Source organism: Lepisosteus platostomus, chromosome 13, assembly GCF_059453375.1.
Source record: "Lepisosteus platostomus isolate fLepPlt1 chromosome 13, fLepPlt1.hap1, whole genome shotgun sequence".
Classification (NCBI taxonomy): domain Eukaryota; kingdom Metazoa; phylum Chordata; class Actinopteri; order Semionotiformes; family Lepisosteidae; genus Lepisosteus; species Lepisosteus platostomus.
Genome location: NC_142623.1, coordinates 21,049,192 through 21,070,356, shown reverse-complemented (window position 1 = coordinate 21,070,356; position 21,165 = coordinate 21,049,192). Strand labels below are relative to the sequence as shown.

The 21,165-nt window shown below is 36.3% G+C and overlaps 1 protein-coding gene across 15 annotated transcripts in view; it reads left to right on the top strand.

Moving 5' to 3' along the window:
* Nucleotides 1-21,165, top strand: part of LOC148650215 (adhesion G protein-coupled receptor E3-like) — a 63,242-nt gene that overhangs the window by 10,161 nt on the left and 31,916 nt on the right. For 14 of the 15 annotated variants that reach the window (XR_015926055.1, XR_015926054.1, XR_015926053.1 and 11 more), the window contains exons 4-9: nucleotides 11,176-11,222; nucleotides 13,463-13,540; nucleotides 14,285-14,462; nucleotides 15,869-15,982; nucleotides 16,535-16,731; nucleotides 20,014-20,184. Coding sequence is in view for 8 of the 15 variants with exons in the window: in XM_088603791.1 (XP_088459917.1) it covers nucleotides 11,176-11,222; nucleotides 13,463-13,540; nucleotides 14,285-14,462; nucleotides 15,869-15,982; nucleotides 16,535-16,731; nucleotides 20,014-20,184 (785 nt within the window). In the remaining 7 variants the exon portion in view is untranslated. The remainder of the gene's footprint in view (nucleotides 1-11,175; nucleotides 11,223-13,462; nucleotides 13,541-14,284; nucleotides 14,463-15,868; nucleotides 15,983-16,534; nucleotides 16,732-20,013; nucleotides 20,185-21,165) is intronic. The other variant, XM_088603790.1, reaches the window with a different exon arrangement.

The window sequence follows — 21,165 nt, the reverse complement described above, 5'->3', positions numbered from 1 at the left end:
AGTTCGCTGGCATTATATAATTATACGAATTACACAAATATAATTATATCTTATTAATTTCTTGAGATACGCGATTCTTTTAATACAGTCTTTGCTGTGCTCTAGAGGATCCTTGTGATATTTCGAGCTCTGGTTGAATGATAAGTGTCGCAGTTTAAATCATTTTCGTAGTTAGAAATTATGGTACGCTCTGTTAAAAGCAAGGGAGTTTTTATGTCCGTTGCAGTTCTTTTGCAACATGAATATAATTATATTGTTATTAATTTCTTGAGATACGCGATTCCATATTATATTCCCTTTTAATCAAATTCTAAAAGTATGCTTGTTGACTCCGGTATCACGTTAGTTAAAGACTTCGATGCTTAAAATGTTTAGGGAGAAATGGATACTGGTGTGTATGTTTTCTTTAAAGTACCGAGACCAGCCATATACTGTATGTTTAAGTTCCAAAATTAATATCGTTTATGGACTTCACACGCATTGCAGTATGCTCCTATTCTTTTTATGCTCAGGCACTAAGATTTCCCTTCTGCTTCGTGTAAGGATGGTATCAAAAGCAATCTTAAGTGGTGAGAAAGCTGTGCTCAATGTATTTAAGGGACTTAAAAGTAAAAGGAGATGCTTCATATTGCTTGACTAATTTTAAAAACTAAGTTATAAATGCAGACGCTCCCTCGGTGCTCTGGTACGCCGGCTCTTACACAGTGCCTGGGCCGTAAGCGTTACAATATACATACCCAACACTGCTTGTACCCATCTGTCATGCAAATAAAACACCTTGAATTGAATTGAATTGAGGGGAGAGGGGGGAATACTAAAGCCAATACTGGCTCAATACCCTCAATGGGCTTTGACGTGCTAATGCGTTGGTTTAACAGTCCGGGTGTGGCAAGCTTCCAATGTCAACTCGACTCGATTGGAAGACAATGAACGTATTTTAGCCCTAAATGAATTAATAGCAAACATGGTTTACATAAAATACATTTTTCCAAGAAAGTTTATAATAATACGATCTATAGTTGAAATCTGAGCCTAAATATAAAGGAAAAGCATTTTCAGAGAGCAATCACGCTGTGTTTATGTAGAAAAAGCGATTAGGTTTATGAGCAATCTAATTACCTATTCGCTTAAAACGCTATATAAAATAAAGTTTATTTAGAGATGAATGATCAGTGTTGCAGTTTAAATAATTTTTGTAGGATGGCTTGGACAGATTCCAAGTGCATTTTTGCAATTTACGTTGCATTGTCCAATGTTCTGTTGTAATACAGGCTAGAATACAGTTAGTCTAAGCTTTATCAGCTTATTTAAAATAAATTTTTTGCATCCCCGGTGGAACACACTCCATAGGAATCAGCACTTTTATACAGTATATCGCCTTTAAACACATATATTTAAACACGCGTTTACGATTTAAATCGAAACGCGATTCAAATCAATATAAATGTATATTTTGTAACGCATCGGTGACTATTCATTGTTATTTAAAAGACTTAAATTCGATCATGTTGTGATATTTAGAAATATAAATTTGTTTGGTGCGAGTGAGGTTTTATTTAATCTCTGACCAAGGGAAACGTTTCATTTTTTCAAAGAAATGTTTGTTTAAAATAAAGTCATAGTTCCATGGGATTCAATCACAGACCATGTGACATGGGAGTCAAGAAACTAACACACAGCGCCACCGGATTTAATAATGCAATAAAAACGCTATAAAATAATGTGACTAGGCACAGAAAAAGTTTACAGCACAGTACAATAATAAATGCTGACCATGACTTTAGAAGCATAAATTACCTTACACTCAATTTAAACACAAGCTGTCTTTCTGTATGAACCTCTAAGCAGGTTCATACAGAAAATGTAGAAATGCATTAGCCTGATTATGATTAAAAAACACATAATTAAACACGCGTTTGCGATTTAAATCAGAACACGATTTTAATCAATATAAATGTTTATATTGTAACTGTCCAGCCTCCATTTCTCTATAAAAATTTACTCTGTTGCACACACACACAATAGAAGCAGGAACCGCTGTCACAAGGGAAGAAGGTGACTATTCATTGTTATCAAAAATGACTTAGAATCAATCATGTTGCAATATTTTGAAATATAAAAGTCAATTGATGGTCCATAATATCGCTATTCTATTTTTTCGAAGAAATGTTTGTTAAAAGAAAAGTCCAGCACCAGCTGGATTCGAACACACAACCTGTGCGTTGTTAGTCACGCACGTAGACTAGTAGGCTACAAGACAACATGCATGAACAGGGAGGCGAAACAGCCCTACACAGCCCTGTCGCAGTACACGAATATAATCATACCGTTATTAAATTCTTTAGATACGCGATTCCATATTATATTGGCAGAAAAGCTTAAAACTACCACTTTTTCACACGCTATTTCACATGCTAGTTAAATACTTCGATGCTTAAAATCGTTAGGGAGAAATGGAATACCGGTGTGTATTTTTCCTTTAAAGTACCGATTCCTGGAATCTGACTGGCTGACACCCTTCTGAAGTGGTTCCATAAAATCTGGTATACGGAAAAGAAAGCGTTGATAAATACAAGTGTCTTTTAATACACTCTTTGCTGTGCTCTTGAGGATCCTTGTGATATTTTGAGCTCTAGTTGAATGATAAGTGTCACATTTTAAATCATTTGCGTAGTTAGAAATTATGAAACGCCCTGTTAAAAGCAAGGAAGTTTTTATGTCAGTTGAAGTAAAACAAAATGCCTGACAAAGTATGGCTTGGACAGATTCCAAGTGCTTGTACAAATGTGCTAAATAAATTATACTTTGAGTATACAGCTTGTCCAAAGCCATCCATTATTAATACTATTAGTAATATCTTCAGTAAAGGCTTTGATGCATAAATATTTCTGATAAAGGTAGGTTGTGTACTTTTGTCCAAATGAGCAATCTTGCTTTCATAAAATATACCAACATTTTAATGACTGATGATTAACATGCTGTAATACACAGTTCAAAAATAAAGGCTCAAATGCTGTACATGAGAGGTTAAGCTCCCCCTGGCGGTTTTACAAGGTGACGCCGGATAGTTTCTGGCAGAGCGTCAAATGACGCGCGATTAACCACGTGATACCGCGTGATACCGCGACACGCCCACCGGGGTATGCCGCGAAATACCTCACCCATTTTGAATGGCTGCATCTGTACCACATTGCACTTGCTTCTTTACAAAATAGTGTTGCAGGACTGGACTACTTTGTAAAACCACCAGGTGGCACAGTGAATGCCTAATGAGACATATTGAAGCATTTTGGCTGTCACCCGAAAATGTCTGGTATCAAAAATCCTGATCAATACTGAACCTCGTAGGGACAATCTTTTTCCAATTATAGAGGTTAATCTGTATACTGTTTTGACTTAATTAATTTTATTCTGTATATTACAGTGTGTTAAATATTACATTGATATTAAAAGAGTAGATCTGTTTGAAACAAAATGACACAGAAGGATATATAAAAAAAAAATATTATTATAACTTGTGAATGCAATGTGCTTTTTAAAGGTTTATATCCACGTTAAAATAATCTATATTTTGTTGCATTGTTGTATTGTTAATTTAAGTAACAAGTAATTAAAAACAATTTTACTTTAGATTTTGATTGTGAAAAATATTTTTCATACATACTGTACTTTTAAAAACTCTATAAATGTGCTGTATATTGTAATGACATGGGGAGATGGAAAAAAACAATGAAGCCCAAAAAGAAAAGAAAGACACAAAAATAAACCCAACACTCAGGACTGCAGAGTGGTAGTGGCAAAGAACAAGGAAATCACTAAATATAATTAAATAAGCACAAACAAAAGAATAAAAAACAGGCGTAAGGAAACAAGGAACCAGCAAACATGCAGTAAATCAGCTACTGACAGAGCCCTGAGTGAAGGGTGAGGGAAGTATTTAAAGAAAATGGAACTAATAATTAAAAACATTTTTTTACATTAATTGGTCACCCACTGTGAAAGTTTGCTCGATCGTGTTCTAACAGTGCCATGTGTGTATATGGGACTGCTCACCGACACTTGCTCTGTCATGACATACAGATGTAGCCATTCAAAATGCACGGAGTATGCTGCATTAAAACACGGTAGGCATGGCACGTCGCAACGCGTCATACTGCAGTGATGATAATAGTATCCAGAATCATATTAAGCTCTCATGTACAGCATTTGAGCTGTCGCCAGAAAACGCATGGTTTCAAATCCTGGTCACTGCTGAAGGACAATCTTTTTCCAATTAAGAATTTAAGTTGTATACTCTTTAGACTTTAAAATTTAAACTGTCTATTACAGCATGTTAATCATTAAACATTAAAAAGTTGGTATATGTTATAAAAGCAAGATTGCTCAGTTGGACAAAAGTACACAACCTACCACCTTTATCATAAATATTTTAATTATGCAGAAATATTGTATGCATACAAGTCTTTACGGAAGATATTACTAATAGTATTAATAATAAATGACCTTGGACAGGCTGTAAGCTTAAAGTATTACTATGGTCCACTTTCTTTGTAACTGACTTTATTTTGCATTGACAAAAAGTAACACCACAGCATTTCGTTGATCCGATCACGTATTCGTTTCCAATCATACAAAGTAAGTTTTGAGAATTTCCAATTCACCATGCCTTTCACATGCTCAGAAACTATATTAAATTAGGAACATAAATATATTATGTAAACTGTATATGGCTGGTATTGGTAGTTTAAAAAAAAATACACACCAGTATTCCACTTTCTTCCTAAACATTTTAAGCATCAAAGTCTTACACATTGTTATTTTGGAAACGTTTTTAGGTGCTCCTTCTGACTATATTAAATTTATATACTTTGTAAAAAATTATAATGTTTTCACCTTTTCTGCGAATACGATCGTTATCGGATTATTTACTTTTGTTTAAAAGCATACATTTAGAATTTGATTAATAGGGAATATATTATGGAATCACTTATCTAAAGAAATTTATAACTATATTAATTTAAGGATCTAAATATATGTTTTTATATAGCTGGTAGTATTACTGTACTAAACTTTCTTTGTAAACACGTTTTATTAACACCCGAATCGCAACGGGTGAGAAAGAGACAGAAAAAAGTGAATCCTGTTTTTTTAAGGTCTGTAGCTCAAATCCTGCTTAACTAAAAATTAGACACAAGAAGAGTATTATTGGACAATGTTTGTGAGGCTTTGGTGAATTTTTCTCTGTAAAATTAAGAGTTAAAATTGCCTAGTATTGCCAGCAGCCATTTCACCCTGCAATTCACACCTGGCAACCCACTGAAGCTAAGCAGGTGTGAACCTGGTTAGTACCTGGATGGGAGACCTCCTGGGAAAAACTAAGGATGCTGCTGGAAGAGGTGTTAGTGGGGCCAGCAGGGGGCACTCACCCTGCGGTCCATGTGGGTCCTAATGCCCCAGTATAGTGATGGGGACACTATACTGTAAACAGGCGCTGTCCTTCGGATGAGACGTAAAACCGAGGTCCTGAGTCTCTGTAGTCATTAAAAATCCCAGGGTGCTTCTGGAAAAGAGTAGGGGTGTAACCCAGGTGTCCTGGCCAAATTTCCAATTGGCCCTTACCAATCATGGCCTCCTAATAATCCCCCTCTATGAATTGGCTACATTACTCTGCTCTCCTCCCCACTGATAGGTGATGTGTGGTGAGCGTTCTGGCGCAGTATGGCTGCCGTCGCATCATCCAGGTGGATGCTGCACATTGGTGGTGGTGGAGGGGAATCCCCATTACCTGTAAAGTGCTTTGAGTGGAGTGTCCAGAAAAGTGCTATATAAGTGTAAGCAATTATTATTATTATAATTTGTACACTTGTAAAAAAGAACATTATATATAATATAATATATATTATAGATATTATAAATAATGTAGTGCTTTCGGGCTCACGTTAGTTTGTGCCCTACACCCTGCATGACCGCTGTGTACATGTGATCACAATGAGAGAAATACTGCTCAATACAAGTTCATACGAACAACCCGCATAGGTGATATTTAGAAATATATATTGTAGTATTTCGGGTTCAGCAAGGCACAGTGATTCAATGCTTTTATTTTTCGGCACAGCCAGCCAGACCGAGCAACACAGACACCAGCTAGCCTCAGGACAGCACTGCTAGAGCACCACAACTCACGCAAAACCACATCACAGCACAGATCAAACAGCAATATCTTACACACTGGGGGACACAAACAAACACAACATAAACTGGAATGCTACAGAATCCTAAACAGACAACAGATGCAGAGTACACATTACTGAAGCTGAAAGTTTAGCCTTTGTCACTAATGAAACAACTAAATAAAAACATAAATATAGAAATCCCTACATTACAAACTCCAAGCGTTTCATTTTGTCTATTGCTACAATATTGACAGCAGTGCAATTACAAGGAACATGTCAAAATGTTTCCAAAATAAATAAAATTTAATGATTTGAGGGCTTTGATAATAATACAGAAATTATAACAATGACCTAATGTTCCCTGATGCTATTCATGTTTACAACCCAACCTAAAGGACATCTAATTTGACACGTAAATACTTTATGTTTTCATTGACAAAAAGGTCCCTCCTATTCATATGAAAGGCAGTGATGTCACCGCACTGCCAAGTCCTCAGTCACCTGACCAGCAGATGCGCTGCATCAGAGAGAATCAGTATAGCTTCTGGGAAATACATTTTTCCTGCATCAAAGATTAACTCGTTCAGAGCGCCCTACATTACAAACTCCAAGCATTTCATTTTGATCTGAAGACCCTCACACCTGAAGAAGGATTTACAGCCAAAACGTTGTGTTTTCTCTCTTCTCTTTTCAGCATGGGATAAACCTATTACTTGTTCCTTTGCAGACTACCCAGCTTGACGCAGCCACCCACCTGAAGCAGTTAGTGTTGTACAGTGATTACAGATGTGGGTAATGTCATCCCCATTAAACAATGTGCTTATCGCGCAAATCCTGCTAAACTAAAAATAAGACACATGAAGAGTATTATTGGACAATGTCGTGAGGGTCTGGTAGAATTTCTCTGTAAACTGAAGTACTTTTGTCCAACTGAGCAATCTTGCTTTATAAAATATACTGACTTTTTAATGTTTAATGGAAAACATGCTGTAATACACAGTTTAAAATTATTAAAAGTCTAAAGCGTATACAACTTAAATTCTTAATTGGAAAAAGATTGTCCCTCAGCCCCTCAGCAGTGATCGGGATTCGAAACAAGGCATTTTCTGTCGACAGCTCAAATGCTGTACATGAGACATTAAGCTTTATTAGCCTTACCTTGTGGTTTTATAAGGTCTTACAAGGTGCTTCCAGATACTATTATCATATTCTAATTTGCATGTCGAATAATGCGGTAGATGCACCACGCCTGCCGCGTCTTAACGCAGTGTTCTTCACGCACTTTGAATGGTTGAACTTGCATGAAAAATACTCACAAGGTTTACTTATCAAACTACTGTGAACAGTTTCCAAATGATGTTTCAATGTTTTTGGAAGCATGCTCTCAGCAGCCAACACTTTAAGGCATACAACACACAGTGGACATTCTTCAGTGTCCACAATTGTACACATGAAACAGAAATTCAGGAAACTGTCATACTTTCTTTATTTGCGTTTCCACTTCTGTTTAGAACTAGGCTCTGTGTCCTTCATGTTCTTTACTCATATTTAAAAACCTCTCAATTGCGATCGTATAACAAAAAAACTCACAAAATGACCATTTATAGAAACATGAAACACTGAAGCCATGGTTAACTGGTTTGCTGCTTACAGATTGCCGAATCTCTTGTCTAGTGTCATGTGATTCTGTGCGCACATACAGTGCTTTTTGCTTGTAAAATTTTTCTTTCACTGGCAATACCTGAGATGTCCCTGACCAACAATGGCACTTCCCCTAGCGGTGTGATGCACAGTTTGAAATCACTGTGTAAAGCGCTCATGCGCCATCTAAGAGCTGGTGTAAAATCTGCCAAGAAACAGTACAAATCCCAGATAGAACACCAATACAACACCAACGCTAACCCACGACAGATGTGGCAAGACATAAATACAATCACAAGCCACAAGAACAAAACAAGCCCTGTAAGCGCTACTGACCCCTCTCTTCTAAACAAGCTTAACACCTTCTACGCACGCTTTGAAGCTCATAACCCTGAACCAACCACCTGGACCACTGACTACCCTGTCACCCCACCCCCCACACTATTCAAACTAGATATGTGGAAATCACTAAGTAGAGTGAACACACATAAAATTGCTGGACCTGATGGTATCCCTGGCCTGGCACTCAGAACATGTGCCTGGCAGATAGCTGATGTCTGTACCGACATCTTCAACCTGTCCTTGGCCCAGGCCACTGTACCTAGTTGCTTCAAGACGACCACCATTGTGCCAGTACCAAAAAAATCAGCACCCACATGCCTAAACGACGACTGCCCTATTGCACTCACCCCCATCATAATGAAGTGCTTTGAAAAACTACTTATTCCACACATTAAAGCCAGCATTCCAAAAACACTTGATCCTCTCCAGTTTGCCTATCACACAAACCGCTCCACGGAGGATGCAATCTCTATGCTTTACACACCACACTAACTCACCTGGATAAAAGGAACACCTATACAAGAATGCTATTCATTGACTTTAGCTCAGCATTTAACACCATCATACCCATAAAACTTTCTACCAAACTCAGGGCTCTAGGTTTAGATATATCCTTCTGTGGCTGGATCCTAGACTTCCTCACCAGCAGACCCCAGACTGTCAGGATTGGCAACCTCACCTCCAATACATTCACCCTTAACACTGGTGCCCCTCAAGGCTGTCTGCTCAGCCCACTGCTTTTCTCCCTGTTCACCCACGACTGTACTGCCAAGTTCAGCCCAAATACCATCATCAAGTATGCTGACGATACCAGTCCTGGGCCTGATCACTGACAATGATGAGACTGCCTACAGGGAGGAGATAAAACAACTTGAAGACTGGTGCTGAACCAACAACCTATGTCTCAACATCAGCAAAACCAAAGAGCTGATTGTTGACTTCAGGAGAAGTTCACTCCCCCATCTACATTGAAGGGTCTGCGGTGGAGATGGTGAATAACTTCAAATTCCTAGGTGTTTATATCTCTAAGGACCTTACATGGACACTCAACACCTCCAGTCTCATCAAGAAGGCACAACAGTGGCTGTACTACTTGAGAAGGCTGAAGAAAATATGCCTGCATCCACAGATCCTCACCAACTTCTACAGATTTACGGTGGAGAGCATAGTGCATCACAGTCTGGTAAGGCAACTGCACTACATCCAACCTTAAGGCACTGCAGCGGGTGGTCAAAACTGCCCAACACATCATCGGCAGTGCCTTACCATCCATCCAGGAAATCTACAACACCAGAAGTCTGAAAAAAGCCACCAAAATTATGTATGACCTCACTCACCCCAGTCATAACTTGTTTGTCCCCCTACCATCTGGTAGAAGGTTCTGGACACTCCAGTTGCACACAACTAGACTCCAAAATAGCTTCTTCCCCAGAGCCGTCAAGCTGGTGACACCCCCACTCCCTCCCATCATACTATGATCTCTCCTAACTTCTTCCTATACCCACGATGACTGTACTCCAACACCACTACATACATGACAACTGAATGTAAGCTGAAATTGTACTGTCCCTTCGATAGCTCAGTAAAACTGTATTACTTGTAATATTTATTAATCACTGTACTATTTTTGCACTGTTCTTTTTCCCCCATATTACCTTGCACTGTTTTTTTCCTGTTGTATTATTTTCTCTGTTTGTGGATTTTGCACAATTTTGATTACACGTTATGTTATTACACTGTTACTGTTATTGTGTTACTGTCTATTGTCTTATCTTCTGTTCTATTTATATACTGCACCTGAGTGACTAATGAGAAACACTTTTCATTATACTATGCACCTGTGTAGCTATAATGACAATTAATATAATAAAGAAATTGGAATATGATGAATATTGACTAATTTATTTTTATCTCAGGGGCCGGTTAAAACTGGCTGGCAGGCCAGATCTGGCCCATGGGCCGTAGTTTGCCCACAGGTGATTTAGAGCAACTAGAGATCTCCAGATTCCATTACTCAGTAATTGTGATCAGAACCATCTAGTATGAGAGAAACTGAATTGACATCTTTACCTTCAAGGATCTGGTGGCGAAAATGAGGGTGGCCTGAGAACAGTATAGAGTGTGGGGCTTTAGCTGTACTGAGGGTGGGAAAAAAAAGACTGAAGATGGGCGGGGCTGAAGGAGGTGGAGCTGAATGTAGGGAATTTTAAAGCTTGAGCAGACGGGAGTTAATATCGGCTCCAGAGCGAGAAAGTGGTTCTAGAGTTTGAGAAAGCTGCTGGGAAATCTCCAGAGAAAGAGAAACTGCTAGAGAGCTGGGTAGCTGTGGAGGAGGAGAAGGTGGAATTGGAGTGTTGAGAGAAGGAGGAGGGGCTGCCCGATTTGCAGAGGGAGGAGCTGCAGGTACTGCTGTAGAGAGAGAGGAATGGAGGACTGTTTGACCTGAAATGGAATTGCAGAAAAGTAGAAAAAAAGGGGGGTAAACTGTCAGAGTGAGGCATAATAGGAATACATCTGTCAAACAGTGATTTGAGGAGATTTGGAAGTGGCCATTCCTTGTAAAAGAGATGAGTCGGCGTATCTGAGGTGATGCAGTGGTGTTTGAATGGCGTAGTGTGTGAGGCTGGATGGGAGAAACAGAAGCATCAGTGACGGGGGAAAGAAGGATTAGGTGGAAAATTAGGTTGAGATGGTGAAACAATGGAAAATTAATAGCATGGAGAATCTTCAAGGTGCTAGAGGATAGGAAGGCGGTCTGGAAATGATGGAGAATTAGGCCTGCTAGCCATTATAGGTCTAGTGCTCAGAATTCAAGTAAGTTGAATTAAAAAAACTCAAGACGTTTGTGTAAGCGGGGTTAGAGTTTAAACGGGAAAGATAATTGAATGATACTGGAAGGGACGGAGCCCCCCTGCTTCTCTCCTAGAATTCCACCTATCAGTTTCCATTAGTATAATACTAATTACACTAATACTAATACTTCCGCTAATTAATGATAATCATTATTATTTATTTACAGAGAATGCAAGAAAGCAAGTTAAAAACTGCAGAGATCATTTAAAAGAGGTAAGTTTTTCTGAGCAATGTGGATTGTAAAGAATCATATCATATGGCATTTGTCTTGTACCTTCTAGAAGTGTATAAATAGATTCAATGCTATTGTACTATCCTTGACTCCTCTTTTAAACATTTAGACTTAAGACTGCTTTAGACCCTGTGCTGTACCTGTTAAAGCATGTGCCTTTTAACAAATTTCTCTAACATCTTTACTAAAGAGGTCAATGCCACTGATCTGAAATCAATTAATGTCTTGGGAGTTCTGTTTTGCAACAGGTGTTTTTTTTTTCCAAATTTTGGGTGATTCAAGAAAATTCAGTGAAATATAGTACTATGCTACTCATCACATGGCATTAGTACCTGCACTTTGATATTACAGGTCCTTGACCTTTTCTGACATTTGTTTTCTTAAGAATATTTAAAACAGTATCAAATGCAACGTGGCAATGAGTTTCTATTTAAGCTCCCTAATTTATCCAAGTCATGCTTATTAAAACTAAATTAAAAACTATTTATTTTATCAGCTAACACTTCGTTAGTGTTAAAACCATCAATATTCACCATATTTTTGGAGAAATTACCTTTGTCCTGCAGCCCCACCATACTGTTTTCATAGTTTCCCCACTCCATGCAATTCTTGAATTATTAGAATTGAGTTCTAATCTGCACTATCCTTTGTTTATATACAAACACCTTTTCCTTATGTTTTTCTCTTTATTGTGCCATCTCTGTCCAGCCAAAGGAGGGTGCCAAAATAACGGTCAGATCCGAGACCAAATCTGATTTTATAAGCCCAGTATCTGTAAAGGCTAGGAGACCAGTATCCCTGCACTCATGGAGTTAATTTATATTTGCTTGTAGGACATTAGTTTTGTTCCCTAGAGACTGAACATGTCTCAGGATTATTGATGGCAGAAGAGTCAGGTGAAGTTATTTTTTTTCCTCAAATGGACCCCACCACATTTACCATGCGTGCAACCTGTTTTTAGAAATATTTTTTCTTATTTTTTATTGTGATGTTTGCCACAATCATGGTTCCAGTCATGGAACCAACATGTGTACATGACTGGTTCCATTTGGAGCGAAAATTTCCAAGAGTACTGAATCTTGTCTGCATTTAGGGGATATAGTTAGGCCGACACTGTACATAGTTTAAAAGTTAATAAAAAAAGTGATTTTTGATTAATTTTTGATTAATTTCACATATAGATGCAAATACAAATTAAACAAAATATGCAAATATGTAAAACTTGCATACATATCCTATGTCTGGAAATAGGATCCATATGGTTATAGAAAAGGTAGGTTTGTTCAGTTTGTTAGAGCTCTTTGAACAAGTAATGAGCACATGAAGAATAAACTATAAAGATTTTCAGAACTCTTTAGATAAAATTCCCATAAAAGTTTATTTCTCAAATTGCAGGAATAAAGGTGTTAGAACTGTTTAATGTGGTCAAAAAATAAGAAAGGAGCAGGTAAAGGTTTATTCCATGCTGAAAAAAAATAGACAATGTTTCAACTGTGGGGCATTCTTCAGGCTAAAATCTTGTCTCTTTCCTTTTCTTTCAGAATGAAATAAACCTTTATCTGTTCCATTGCAGCCTATGCATGCTGACACAGCTACCTATTCCAACTTTTTTTCAAGAAATAAGAAAGTCTTATATAATATTAGAATATATGCTGTAGCTTAAAGTGTAGATTTTGAATAAAATAAAATGTAGATGCATATCTGGGTTTAATAGAATATATTTAATCAACTTGATAAAAACACGTCATGTTTTTTTCTTAGAACAGAAAATACCACGATGGTGCCTTTTTACATTTTTCAAAACTTCAAAGCCATTGAGAAAAGTCAACCCTATGGATTTCTTCAAAATTAACAAGTAAACACGAACCAAAGTGGACACAAGTGGAAACCATATGAGAATGTACTTAACACTGAAAACAAAATTAACTGTTTTAATCTAATGGTTGAGGGGGTCAGGAATGGGCTCCCAGCCATTTTTTTTAAGCTGATGCTCTGACTTCTTTCAAGAAATGGCTTCATGACACATTTGGATCAATTAGCCATCTGCTTAGGAAGTCATCTTTCAAATGATCTTATATTCCTTAATATTCACGTTTGCAGCCTATGAGAATCTACAGTATAGTAAACTAGTCAGTGATTGTGAGTAGTAATTTTGTGGTGAACACTGTACAATGTTTAATACTGTATGTCTTGATATTCTAGACTTTTTTTTCTTTTGCAGATAAAATCTACAAATTTTACATATGATTTTTTATCTATTTACTGCTCCAACTCTAGTGAAACCAAAAATGAACCCCAGGTTTGTAACCCTTTTTCTCTTGCATATTTTGAAGTTTTATATTTCCACAAAAAGGTTTCTGACTTCTTTGCTTTTCCAAGTACTTGCTAGAAAAACTAAGAATTCTTCCCTTATTTTCAGTACAGTATGCATGTAGTCTATATTTTGGGCTCCAAACCTCAGACCTGGAAAGCTGTGCTTCTTCAGGTTTTATTGGTCTTTTTAAATTAGCTGTACCTGAAGAGTTCAGAGAACGTACTAAGCTGTAACTATTAAACTAATAATTACTTCAATTAGATCTTTAATTGTTTTGTTGGAATAAAAAGGCTGCAGGACTGTAGCCTTCCAGGAGATGGTATGGGAAATACTGACTGAGAACAGATTCTCTCAAATAAGAGAGAGGGATCACTTTATTGGCCATTACACTTTCTTGTATTAGAAGTTGGTCTTTTTTGCATACGCCAACTTGCTCTCAGTGAGACACATAGACAGGGATAGGGTCAGACCACAGGTCAGCCATTTATACAGCGCCCCTGGAGCAGTTGGGGTTAAGGGCTTTGCTCAGGGGCCCTACAGAGTAGGATTCCTCTGCCAGCTGCGAAATTCAAACCAGCAACCTTCCAGCCCCAGGAACAGATCCTCAACCACACAACCACTGTACCGCCCTGTATTGAAGAAAGCACACTTCTGCTGCATGCTGTTGAAGCAGTTTGGATTTGTTCGTATATTTTGAAATGTATTGATTTTCAATTTGTTATATTACAGAAAGTTGTTGGACTCTTGAGCTCTTTCCTGAAAAAACTTGAGATTATGAGTAATTTGACTAAAGAAGAGAGGACAACAGCAGGAGAAATCATCCTGCAAAGTGTTGAGAATATTGAGCTGACTGTGTCTGCTAACTTTGATGAATTCATGAAGAAAAATAAAAGTGATGATAAACTAGGTATGGAAATAAATATCTGCTACAGAATATGGTTTCATTCATTTTAAATGGTGTGCAATATTAACTGCAATATTTTCTCATGATAAATGTAACAGTTTTTTGTAACAGAGTGACAAATTTAGATTTATGTATGGTCTATTTTTTAATTGTCACAAAAATCAATAAATATATTAATAGATTAAATAGGACCTCTACCTTTTATTGGAAAAAAAAATCTCAACTGTTTTTTACCATAATCTAAATTACATAATCATTATAGAACTATGCATATTTTTACTGTTTTAAACACAGCATTGAAATGTGAATAATGAAATGATTTAAGATTTGTTGCTTATTCCCTGATACTATTGATTATTATTGTTATACTTTTAGCTGTCAGCACAAAAAGAATCATTGATATCTTTCTGATACTCACAAGCATTACTGCATGAGTATTCATGGTTATTTCAATGTTTAAGGCAATATCTTCTGCTTTTCCTTTGAAGTGGAGCACAGTATATAACAGAGTCAATTATATTAATTTGGAAGTAAAATTGTGCTGTGCAGTGACTTATACAAGATATTTGAAAATTGTTGATCAAGAAATAGTATAAAAGTGTTTCAGGAAAGTGTAATTATACTGCAGAAAAGAAAATGTATCACCTGTTATTTTTAAGCACCTCTTAGTTTGTTTGAAATACATCCTGTTTACACATTCCTTCAGATATTTTCACATTTGCTCAGACAAAACATCATGATAGGTCCTCTATCCATTTTTACATTTTCCAAAGTGGACATCCTTTGTGCATTTTCACTTAAATACTAGATATAAAAAGCATGACTACTTTAGCCATTTTATGTCTCTACCAGTAACCAGAAATTGCACAAGAAATCCTTTCACTCCCACATGTATGTCCTCCACAGAAAATACTGATTGCTGCTTGCAGCTACACAAGCTGGTGAACCCTGGTGTACATATGAAATTACTTTGCAAGTCCTTCTGCATTATGATCACATTGATGCTAGCTTATTTTACTTAACCAATATATGTTGTAGGATGAGTTTATATTTTTTGTCACACAGAGTAATATTTTTTGTTTGATATTCAAGATTTTTATCATACAAAATTTTCCCTAACTTTAAGGTTGTAATTGTTTAGCAGAATCCCATTACGTTCAGAGGACTTACTGGATTGAGGATCATTGTAGCGTTAACTAGCTGTGATATGAAAGTAATATAAGTGAGAAAACTGCAGATTCATAAATTTTGTGATGTACCTGCTTTCCTTTTTTGTCATTTTCTTTCCTTAAGCAAGATTCAGTCAAATTATTAGTATGGACTAAAATGTTCTTTTGTCTCTTCTTGTTGTAGCAGGTTTTACTACTTAAGTTTGTTCAGTTTTTCACTCACTATTTTTTTTCTTAAAGCTCTAGAGTGGCTTGTCATTCCTGCTAATTTTACTCAGAAAATAGAACCTTTACAAATATATGGGAACACACTGCAAGTAAATCTGCAAAGTCCTATCCAGAACACCACTCAAGGTAAACCCTAATATGTGTGCAGAATATACTGTACACATAGATTCATAAAGAACTGGTATTTTTGTTAAAATAGTATAATGTGCTGTCCTTGTAAAATTCATTGTACATCCTGGGCTTTGTTATAGATGATTACAATTGGATTTGATAAATCAAAAGAGTGTAATTAAAATAACATGTCCCTAGGGTTTCTATGGAATTTGCCAAGTTTGAATTATTTGAAGACATACATCACTCCTTCATTTGATGTTAGCTCTTCCAGAAAGCTTTGTGTACTTGTTGTCAAATGGCAAATAACTTGAGAGTGAGCATGTTGTAGGAGCATATGAACACTCTTCAGTTATGAATGAGAAACAATTGTCAGGTCTAAACTAGGATAAAATAAACAAGAAATAATACTGATTTTAAAAAATCAAGTATTCTTTAAATGTTGGAAAGACTAAAAAATAACAGCACATAGTTTAAGTGGGAGGGATTCAATTCAATATAAAATGGACTGAGGTACTTTTTTCTAAATATTTATTTTAGAGCTTCATAAATGCTTTACTGTTTTAGGAAATACAGCTGTTCTGTTTGCCTCATATACTGGGCTTGAATCTGTTCTGGATGGAAGATTCTTCCAGTCAAATTCCTCTGAGGACACTATTTCTCCTCAGATCAACTCACACATAGTAACTGTTGTAATAAAACAGAAGAACAATCACAACTACAAATGTTTCCAGCCCATCAATGTCACTTTCCAGAATAAGCAGGTAGGACAACCATAACATTTAATTATTCCTTCCAACTCTTAGAGTAATTAAAAATACATTTAATAATGAGAAAAAATAAATTGTGAGTCCATTTTAACATAATGCAGTACAATAGGGTGTCGCCATCAGCAATATTGTGTGGCCAACAGGGTCTTGTATGGAAAAAGAGAAAAGCAGGATGAAACTGAGCTGACAGTTGTTAACCACAGCTTTCAGATTAGTGACACAACAAACTTGGAGTGAGTTAGTGAGTGAGTCTTTCCCCTTATCCGCTACCTGCATCTGCAGTTCTATGTGGTTCTGTGTTACCAGTGTGAGTAATGGCTGGCTAGAAACACATTTAGATGATCTCTGACCGTTTTATTACAGGGTTCATTCCAATGCATTATGATACCCATGGAGAGGGAGACTAAAGGTTGAACAGAGACGAGGGATTCATGTATATTTTAGCTGATTGCTTATTACCATATACAGATGCAGCCATTCAAAATGCACGGTACAACCCCATAATGCACGCAATTACCAAACATTGCACCGCGGTGTACAGCGGTTTGTGATTTGGCTGGGCAAAATGACCAACAGGGGCACTCGTGGTGCATTGGTTGTTAGTGAAACAATTTAATTATTTAATCTCTTTACTGTGCATGTTTTAATTCACTTAGTATTTAATATTTATATGGAATTTTACAACTTAAGGGAAATGTTAGTAGCTGAGCATAAAAAGGAAAGGAGCATAACGCATCATAAGATCATAAACAATAATAATTTAGGAACATAAACATATTATGTAAACTGTATATGACTGGTATTGGTAGTTTAAATAAAAAAATACACACCAGTATTCTACTTTCTTCCTAAACATTTTATGCATCAAAGTCTTTTATTCGGTTACATACTGTGGTTATTTTGGAAGGTGCTCCTTCTAACTATATTAAGTTTATATACTTTGTAAATGCATACGCCGTATGGCCGACATTACAGGTACTGTGCGACTTACCACCGCGGTGACATCACTGTCTTTCATTTGAATAGCAGGGACCTGATCCATTGGGGGTAAAGGTAGATCTCACTGTAGATCGACTGGCTGGTTCCCTGTTGAGTGACGCTAGAGGCCCGGGTTTGATCCCCCAGGTGGTAGGGCGCATACTCATGTGAGCCTGAAAGCCCTACATTATTAATAATATCTTCTGTGTCGCATTAACATTGGAATGTTCTTTTTTACAAGTGTAAAAAGAGGCGAAACACAACGTGTCTCTTCTTTAACTCTTCAGTTTACAGAGATATTCCACCAGAGCCTCACAACATTGTCCAATAATACTCTTCTTGTGTCTAACTTTTAGTTTAGCAGGATTTGAGCTACAGTATATGAATATAATTCTATCGTTATTAAGCCCAGCTGTTGCCATGAGCTTTCTTTTAACAAGTACAAATTTATTTGAAAAACTAAAATAGCAAATACTATGGACACTACAGTATATTGACTTTTTTAGAATTTGATTAATACGGAAAATAATATAGAATAGCGTACCTAAAGAAATTAAACACCCGACTTACAGCACGGAAAGCACACATTTAATCCATTATGCCACAGAGTGAAGCTGAAGCAGACATTTCCAAAGAAAGTGTACTACTGTGATTATTTGAGCTACAGTATATGACTATAATTATATCATTATTAATTTCTTTAGATATGCGATTCCATATTATATTCCCTATTAATCAAATTCTAAAAAGTATGCTTTGTTGCGATAATCAGCGTATTCGCAGAAAAGGTTAAAACATTACAACTTTTTACAAAGAATATACATTTAATATAGTCAGTAGGAGCGCGTAAAAACTTTTCCAAAATAACCACAGTATGTAACCGAATGCAAGACTTTGATGCTTAAAATGTTTAGATAGAAAGTGGAATATTGGTGCATTTTTTATTTCAACTACCAATACCAGCCATGTACAGTTTACATAACATATTTATGTTCCTAAATAAATGTAGTTTATGAGCATGTGAGAGCTATGGTGAATTGGAAAGTCTCAAAACTTACTTTGTATGACTGAAAACTAATACGTGATAGGACCCACAAAATGCTGTAGTGTTACGTTTTGTCAATGGAAAAATAAAGTATTTTCATGTTGCAACAGTTAAACTGATGGAGACGGTTACAAAGAATACTTTAAAATACTTTGAGCTTACAGCCTGTCCAAGGTCATTCATTGTTAATACTATTAGTAATATCTTCCGTAAAGACTTTGATGCATACAATATTTCTGCATAATTAAAATATTTATAATGAAGGTGGAAGGTTGTGTACTTTTCTCCAACTGAGCAATCTTTTATAAAATATACCCACTTTTTAATGTTTAATGATTAACATGCTGTAATGCACAGTTTAAAATTATTAAAAGTCTAAAGAGTATACAACTTCTTAATTGGAAAAATGTTGTCCCTCAGCAGTGACCGGGATTCGAAACCTGGAGTTTTCTGGCGACAGCTCGAATGCTGTACATGAGAAGTTAAGCTTTATTAGCGCCACCTGGCGGTTTTACAAGGTCTTACAAGGTGATGCCGGATACTATTATCATAATCTAATTTGCATATGGTATAATGCGGTATATTGCACCACGCCCACCATGTTTTACCTCGCTCATTTTGAATGGCTGCATCTGTAAGTGAGGTATGTCTTTTAACCATACATACTGTATACTTGACTACATTAGGCAATATATACTGTAGGGTTTAGTTGGACATAGTTATATGCAAATTTGACTGTTTGCTTATAACTGTCTGCACTGAACCCTCATGAATGTCAAGACCCTACTGTAATACATTTTTTGTTCTGCAACAGTTCAGAGAAGGTACAGTAAATGACTTCTCCTGTGTTCCCTACGTGCCAATACTCATTCTCCCCTTTTTAAATCTTTTCTTCTCTCACGCTTTATTTATCTGCCAGTTCCCTTCTTTCTTACACCTGAAAAAGTCTCCACAAAAAAAAAAAATCATGCTTCTTCTTCTTTTCAGCATGGAATAAACCTCTATCTGTTCCTTTGATTAAATTTATGATTGGTCATGAAGTTTCATGTGAAAAGAAAGGATTTTTTTGGGGGTATTTAACTTCTTAAATGTAAACACTGATCAGCAATCCAACGGTTTAACAATTGTATTGCTCTTGTTTTTTAAATCGCTTGTTAAATACAAGTGTAGTTTTACATGGGAAAAGAAAATGCTTCATGAAATGTATAAAACATCAGTTAAATAATTAAATTTGATTTTTTTTTTCCTTTCAGAAAAGGAGTAATAAAAATGTATTATTCTGTGTCTACTGGAAATCTGAAGGAAATGAGAGCTCCTGGTCTAAAACTGGTTTGAAAGTGATCCATTCCAATGAAACTCACACAGTCTGCAGTAGTGACCATCTGAGCAGCTTTGCTGTAATCATGGCAACTAATTCCAAGCAGGTATGAACTCAAAGGCATACAAATAATATAAATTACTATTTTTATTATCTGTGTGAAGTTTGTATGTTCTCCCCATGTGTGTGCTGATTTCCATGCAAATCATCACAATCATTTCTGTTGTGAGTAGAACATCCCAATCAGTTTGTGATTAACAAAATGCATCTAGTTTAATTATATTTCAATCATAAGACCATAAGGAAAGTCACAAATAAAAGGAAGTGATTTGGTTTGTAGCTTGTTTGGTAGTAGCTAATCAAGGAATCATTCATACCAGAGAAGCTAGAGAATGAGCTTTAACAAAATACCAAAGCACAATAAGATCTTTATTACAGATTATTAAAATAGTAATTAATCTGAATCTGGTGAATCATTGTTTCGTCGAATACTTCCAATGAGTTAAGAATAAAGGACTTGATTTTTTATTTATTCCACACAGTAAAACTGAAAACTCTTCTCATTGTCTTATCACAGCATTTCTCTACTTCTGACATATGTTTGACATCTTCTCACAAGTCAAGTATTGAAGCTAGATTATAAAATATATTCTCCACTACTTGTTACATAAGGTTTTTAATATATATGCAGCCATTCAAAATGCATGGTAAAACCTCATACTGCGCAAAAATATCTGCAGTTTAGCGCATTATACCACAGTATGTGATTGGTTGGCCAAAATGACCGACAGGCGGCACTCGTGGTGCATTGGTTGTTAGTGAAACAATTGCTTCATTTAATTGCTCTTTACTGCATCTTTACTGATGTTTAAATCAGATTAATATTGAATATTAATATGGAATTTTACAACTAGAGGGAAATTGTAGTAGCTGAGCATAAAAAGAAGAGGAGCATAACGTGTCTGAAGGTCATAATCGATATTTAGGAACCTAAACATATTATGTAAACTGTATATGGCTGGTATTGATAGTTTAATAAAAATAACAACCAGTATTCCACTTTCTTAATTTTTTCGGTTACAAACTG